The sequence below is a fragment of the Nerophis ophidion genome, linkage group LG23 (assembly GCF_033978795.1).
Source record: "Nerophis ophidion isolate RoL-2023_Sa linkage group LG23, RoL_Noph_v1.0, whole genome shotgun sequence".
Classification (NCBI taxonomy): Eukaryota; Metazoa; Chordata; class Actinopteri; order Syngnathiformes; family Syngnathidae; genus Nerophis; species Nerophis ophidion.
The window spans coordinates 37,079,696-37,087,269 of NC_084633.1; the positions used below are offsets into that span (position 1 = coordinate 37,079,696).

Genomic DNA, 7,574 nt, shown 5'->3' on the forward strand with positions numbered 1-7,574 from the left:
AAAGAGTCTAAATTGAAGAAAAACTATGTTTCAAGATTTCTTTTACATTTTTTTCCTGTTTTCTCTTCTTTTAAACCGTTCAATTGAGTGTTTTTTCATCATTTATTCTCTACTAAAAAACCTTCTGTAAAAGGAAAAAATGTACGACGGAATATATATATATTAAAGGTAAATTGAGCAAATTGGTTATTTCTGACAATTTATTTAAGTGTGTATCAAACTGGTAGCCCTTCACATTAATCAGTACCCAAGAAGCAGCTCTTGGTTTCAAAAAGGTTGGTGACCCCAGTGTAAAGGATATCACCACATGGGCTCAGGCACACTTCAGGAAACCACTGTCAGTAACTACAGTTGGTCGCTACATCTGTAAGTGCAAGTTAAAACTCTACTATGCAAAGCCACAGCCATTTATCAACAACACCCAGAAACGCTTTGTTGGGGCCGAGCTCATCTAAGACGGACTGATGCAAAGTGGAAAAGGGTTCTGTGGTCTGACGACTCCGCATTTCAAATTGCTTTTGGAAACTGTTGACGTCCGGAACTAAAGAGGAAAAGAACCATCCTGACTGTTCTAGGCGCAAAGTGTAAAAGGCAGCATGTGTGAGGGTATGGGGGTGTATTAGTGGCCAAGGCATGGGTAACTTACACATCTGGGAAGGCACCATTAATGCTGAAAGGTACATACAGCTTTTGGAGCAACACATATTGCCATCCAAGCAACGTGATCATGGACGCCCCTGCTTATTTCAGCAAGACGATGCCAAGCCAGGTGTTACAACGGCGTGGCTTCATAGTAAAAGGGTGTTGAACAACTTAAGCTGTACATCAAGCAAGAATGGAAAAAAATTCCACTTCAAAAATGTGTCTCGTGAATTCCCAAACCTTTACTGGGTGTTTTTGAAAGGAAAGGCCATGTAACACACTGGTAAAAATGCCTTTTTTGCCATGTGTTGCTGCCATTACATTCGAAGTTCATGATTATTTGCCAAAAAGTGTGAACAGGAAATATCTTGTCTTTGCAGTCTATTCAATTGAATATAATTTGAAAAGCATTTGTTGTATTCTCTTTTTATTTACCATTTTGTAAATAAAAGGTGTGCGTATGCAGCCGAATAGGTGAAGTGGAATGGCGATAAATAACGGTGGACCTTTATCCATGAAAATATGAAGAAGCAGCTCATGGCGTTTGCAGTACATTCTGTTGTGTATTACTGGGAAAGATGGATTTGGGAGAGGAGTACCCGTCACAGAACCATTAGACGCCAGGTAAGCCCACGTAACTAAAGCCCTGTCACTCACAAACAGACACCTCTATCTGAGCTCCCGGGGGACGGTTATTTTGGTCGCACAAACACACACACACACAGACACACACGCAAGGTATCCATAGTGATGCACCCCTGCCCGGTGGCGGGTGACTGGCTGATCTTGACACAAGTTGACTGTGACTCAGCATGTACAATTTAGCTCAGCAAGGGGACAGTGGTGACCTCATTCCACTGGACCCTGCGCCCCTCCTCCTCGAGGGGCCACTGCACCAAAAGAAAGAACCCCCCCAGCCTCGGGGTCAAACACAAGAATGGCGGTGTACCGAATCCTGGCAAACATATTTATGCGTTTGCCCGTAAAGCTCGACGGACGGTGAAAGCACGGAACTTAACCCTCCAATCGGAGGAAAGAGAACGTCACGGAGAATGAGTTCAAAAATAGCTTTCCTGGAAATAGACGGTTGAAGTACTGGCGATTGTCAACCCGGGGCCCCCTCAGCTGTTGGTCCGGCAGAGTCCAGAGACCAGCCGGAGGGCTGTAATAACAGGGAGTCCATCACACACACAAACCCTGGCAGCTGTCACGCCGTGACCAGGTCACAGCGTGACAGGCAGAAAAGCAAACACTCCTTTCAAGCGTACGTTCAGACTGACAGCCTTGGTCCGGAGAAGACAGACTGATGTAGGTCTCAAAGTGGACCTTATTGAACACCATGCTGAAAAAGTCTGTTAATAGAAACGTCTGAAAGCATAGTGTGACGGTGAGTTACTTCAGACTCCAAGATGCGGAGGATTTATCCAAAAAAGTTCAGGTTTTTGTCCTGGTTTTGGAACGTTGGACCAGTTCTAAAGTCCCAGCAGGATCCTTGAAGGGTGCGTGGGTGTTTGACCAACCAGTGTACATGTGTTCTGTGGACTTGGACAAGGAATTCGATTGTATCCCTCGGGATGTGCTCACTGAGTATCGGGTATCGGACCGCCTGATTGTGGCGCTCCGCTCCCTGTATGGTCTGTGTCCGCATAAGTCGGACCTGTTTCCAGTCAAAGTTGGACCATTGTCACCGATTCTGTTGTTCATTTTTATGGACAGAAGGAGAAACAGAGGGTGCATTAAAGTATCGTAGGATCACATTCCTCAGCCTTTTGGTTTTCGGCCTGGTCGTGGAACTGTGGAACAGGTCTATACTCCCGGCAGGATCCTTGAAGGGTGCGTGGGTGTTTGACCAACCAGTGTACATGTGTTCTGTGGACTTGGACAAGGAATTCGATTGTGTCCCTCGGGATGTGCTCAGGGAGAATGGGGTGTCGGACCGCCTGATTGTGGCGCTCCGCTCCCTGTATGGTCTGTGTCCGCATAAGTCGGCAGTAAGTCCAGTGAAGGTTGGACATTTGTCACCGATTCTGTTGATCATTTTTATGGACAGAAGGAGAAACAGAGGGTGTGTTCCATTTATCGTAGGATCACACAACTCAGCCTGGTCGGGGAACTGTGGACCAGGTCTATACTCCCGGCAGGATCCTTGAGGGTGCATGGGCATTTGACCAAACAGTGTACATGTGTTTAGTGGACTTGGACAAGGAATTCGATTGTGTCCCTCGGGATGTGCTCAGGGAGTATGGTGTGTCGGACCGCCTGATTGTGGCGCTCCGCTCCCTGTATGGTGTGTGTCCGCATAAGTCGGACCTGTTTCCAGTCAAAGTTGGACCATTGTCACCGATTCTGTTGTTCATTTTTATGGACAGAAGGAGAAACAGAGGGTGTGTTCCATTTATCGTAGGATCACACACCTCAGCCTGGTCGGGGAACTGTGGACCAGGTCTATACTCCCGGCAGGATCCTTGAGGGTGCATGGGCATTTGACCAACCAGTGTACATGTGTTTTGTGGACTTGGACAAGGAATTCGATTGTGTCCCTCGGGATGTGCTCAGGGAGTATGGGGTGTCGGACCGCCTGATTGTGGCGCTCCGCTCCCTGTATGGTCTGTGTCCGCATAAGTCGGACCTGTTTCCAGTCAAAGTTGGACCATTGTCACCGATTCTGTTGTTCATTTTTATGGACAGACGGAGAAACAGAGGGTGTGTTCCATTTATCGTAGGATCACACACCTCAGCCTGGTCGGGGAACTGTGGACCAGGTCTATACTCCCGGCAGGATCCTTGAGGGTGCATGTGCGTCTGACCAACCAGTGTACATGTGTTCTGTGGACTTGGACAAGGAATTCGATTGTGTCCCTCGGGATGTGCTCAGGGAGTATGGGGTATCGGACCGCCTGATTGTGGCGCTCCGCTCCCTGTATGGTCTGTGTCCGCATAAGTCGGACCTGTTTCCAGTCAAAGTTGGACCATTGTCACCGATTCTGTTGATCATTTTTATGGACAGACGGAGAAACAGAGGGTGTGTTCCATTTATCGTAGGATCACACACCTCAGCCTGGTCGGGGAACTGTGGACCAGGTCTATACTCCCGGCAGGATCCTTGAGGGTGCATGGGCGTTTGACCAACCAGTGTACATGTGTTCTGTGGACTTGGACAAGGAATTCGATTGTGTCCCTCGGGATGTGCTCAGGGAGTATGGGGTGTCGGACCGCCTGATTGTGGCGCTCCGCTCCCTGTGTGGTCTGTGTCCGCATTGCCGGCAGTAAGTCCAGTGAAGGTTGGACATTTGTCACCGATTCTGTTGATAATTTTTATGGACAGAAGGAGAAACAGAGAGTGTGTTCCATTTATTGTAGGATCACACACCTCAGCCTGGTCGGGGAACTGTGGACCAGGTCTATACTCCCGGCGGGATCCTTGAGGGTGCATGGGCGTTTGACCGACCAGTCCGCATGTGTTTTGTGGACTTGGAGAAGGAATTCGATTGTGTCCCTCGGGAAGTCCTCAGGGGAGGCGTGGCGAAGTTGGTAGAGTGGCTGTGCCAGCAATCTGAGGGTTACTGGTTCAATCCCCACCTTCTACCATCCTAGTCACTTCTTTTGTGTCCTTGGGCAAGACACTTCACCCTTGCTCCTGATGGGTCCTGGTGAGCGCCTTGCATGGCAGCTCGCGCCATCAGTGTGTGAATGTGTGTGTATAAAATACTACACGGTCTAGCTCCATCTTATCTTGCCGATTGTATTGTACCATATGTCCCGGCAAGAAATCTGCGTTCAAAGGACTCCGGCTTATTAGTGATTCCCAAAGCCCAAAAAAAGTCTGCGGGCTATAGAGCATTTTCCGTTCGGGCTCCAGTACTCTGGAATACCCTCCCGGTAACAGTTCGCGATGCCACCTCAGTAGAAGCATTTAAGTCTCACCTTAAAACTCATTTGTATACTCTAGCCTTTAAATAGACTCCCTTTTTAGACCAGTTGATCTGCCGTTTCTTTTCTTTTTCTTCTATGTCCCACTCTCCCGTGTGGAGGGGGTCCGGTCCGATCCGGTGGCCATGTACTGCTCGCCTGTGTATCGGCTAGGGACATCTCTGCGCTGCTGGTCCGCCTACGCTTGGGATGGTTTCCTGCTGGCTCCGCTGTGAACGGGACTCTCGCTGCTGTGTCTTGGATCCTCTTTGGACTGGACTCTCGCGACTGTGTTGTATCCATTGTGGATTGAACTTTCACAGTATCATGTTAGACCCGCTCGACATCCATTGCTTTCCTCCTCTCTAAGGTTCTCATAGTCATCATTGTCACCGACGTCCCACTGGGTGTGAGTTTTCCTTGCCCTTATGTGGGCCTACCGAGGATGTCGTGGTGGTTTGTGCAGCCCTTTGAGACACTAGTGATTTAGGGCTATATAAGTAAACATTGATTGATTGATTGATTGAATGGGCGAATGTGGAAATAGTGTCAAAGCGCTTTGGGCTCCTTAAAAAAGGGGTAGAAAAGCGCTATACAAGTACAACCCATTTACCATTTATACTCCCGGCAGGATCCTTGAGGGTGCATGGGCGTTTGACCGGCCAGTCTGCATGTGTTTTGTGGACTTGGAGAAGGAATTCAAAAGTATCACTTGGTAAGTGCTCAGGGAGTATGGGGTATCGGACCGCCTGATTGTGGTCTATGTCCGCATTGCCGACAGTAAGTCGGACCTGTTTCCAGTGAAGGTTGGACATTTGTCACCGATTCTGTTGATCATTAATATGGACAGAAAGAGAAACAGAGGGCGTGTTCCATTTATCGTAGGATCACACACCTCAGCCTTGTGGTTTTATCCCTGGTCGGGGAACTGTGGACCAGCTCTATACTCCCAGCAGGATCATTGAGGGTGCATGGGCGTTTGACCGACCAGTCTTATTGTATTTTGTGGACTTGGAGTAGACATTCGATCGTGTCCCTCTGGAAGTCCTGTGGAAAATGCTCAGAGAGTAGGAGGTATCGAACAGCTTGATTGGGCGGTCCGCTCCCTGCATGATCAGTGACAGAGCTTGGTCCGCATTGCCAGTGGTAAGTTGGACCTCTTTCCAGTGAGGGCTGGACTCTGCCAGGGCTGCCATTGTCACCATTTTAGTTTACAACTTTTAAGAACAGAATTTCTAGGCACTGGTGTTGTGGGGATACGGTTTGGTGGCTGCAGGATGAAGTCTCTGCTTTTTGCAGATGATGTGGTCCTGATGGTTTCATCTGACCAGGATCTTCAGTTCTCACTGGATCAGTTCGTCCGAGTGTGAAGCTACCGGGATGACAATCAGCACCAGGGTGGAGTGCCATCTTCGGGTTGGGGAAGAGATCCTACCCCAAGTGGAGGAGTTCAAGAACCTCGGGGTCTTGTTCACCAGTGAGGGAAGAGTGGACGATAGGGATGCTGACCCTGTATTGGTCAGTCTTGGTGAAGAAGGAGCTGAGCCGGAAGGCAAAGCTCTCAATTTATCGGTCGATCTATGTTCCCATCCTCACCTATGGTCATTATCTTTGGGGTATAACCGGAAGCACAAGATCACGGGTACAAGGACAAAAATTAGTTAACCCCGTCGGAGTAAATATTTCAGCGCCGATAACGGTTTATTTGCTTTCTGCAAAAAAGCAACTTACAAGAAATCTGTTTGTCTAATTGGACACTTGTAGAAATTCTAACATGGACACTTATGCAATTTAGACTATGACTAATGATTAATTGACTAAATCAATACATCCATCTATCCATCCATTCATTTTCTACCGCTTGTCCCTTTTGGGGGTGGCGGTGGGGTGCTGGAGCCTACCCTGGACAAGTAAAAAAAATTGACTGAATGTGAAGACGATGTGAGTTTATCAGCTCAGTGACCTTTGGAAGTGTTTTGAAATAATAGCACATCATTTACTTATATGACACAATCCAAACAACTGTCCCTAGTCATGGTGCAGAAAAAAAAAAAATGCAACTAACAAAGATCAACACACCAGGTCACACACATCACAACCTGCTCGGTGGACATTATGAAAGTGTCCAAACACCATAGAGAATTCGAAATGACACCCGTTTAAATCCATAACAATGCATGATGGGAAAATACCAAACGCTCTTTTTACGCCTATATATGCTTGGCTCGTTTTAGCTGCCCGATATTTATGACTGATTACAAAACTTTTAAGAAGGTTGTCACGGAGGTAAACAATGTGAGAAAATCGGGTCAATGACTATGAATTGGGCTTTAGAGTGAAAACCCAATCCAAACAACCTTCCCTAGTCATGCCGCAAATACAATTGCAGTCAACAAACATGCTCTAACCCTGCTCACTGAACTTTATGCAGGTCGTCATGGAAGTAAATAAGGTGGGTGGACAATCCAGCACATTTCATGCCACACCCTTTCTTGGCACACTAATCCCTGGGGTGTGCTGCAGAACGCCAAACTCCTTGCCCACCAAGACCTGCACACACCCGGCCTGGCAGCAACACCCGTGACTCCGCATGCACACAGCCGTCAGCGACCACACACACACACAAAAGACGGGGAGTCCTACCTTGGAGCATGCAGCGGTACGCCGACTCCGAGATGGCGTAGATGTGAGGCGGCATCTCGTGCCTTTTCTTCCCTCGGTACATCTCGATTATGTTCTCCGAGTAGATGGGCAGGTTCTTGTAGGGGTTGATGACCACGCAGAACAAGCCCGAGTAGGTCTGCAGTTTGGGATAGACAACCGATAGAAAATGTGATGGTCCTGCTATCTGTGCCCTGGACCTCCGGCCGGGCGTTGCCGGAAGCCGCCATGCTTTTAAGATGGTGCAGAGTGTCGGAATCAGGGAGTTTTAGGTGTTACTGTTCACAAAAAGAGCTATAGAGCTAGCCTAAAATATTAGCATGCGCACATTAAAATGCTAGCAGTGTTAGCATATGTGCTAA

General features: G+C 48.0%; 1 protein-coding gene across 2 annotated transcripts in view; it reads right to left on the minus strand.

The window, feature by feature from the left end:
• LOC133541166 (myosin-10-like) overlaps positions 1 to 7,574 on the minus strand; it is a 251,556-nt gene that overhangs the window by 220,167 nt on the left and 23,815 nt on the right. For both annotated transcript variants that reach the window (XM_061884291.1, XM_061884290.1), the window contains exon 3: positions 7,195 to 7,351. In XM_061884291.1, the coding sequence (XP_061740275.1) occupies positions 7,195 to 7,351 (157 nt within the window). The remainder of the gene's footprint in view (positions 1 to 7,194; positions 7,352 to 7,574) is intronic.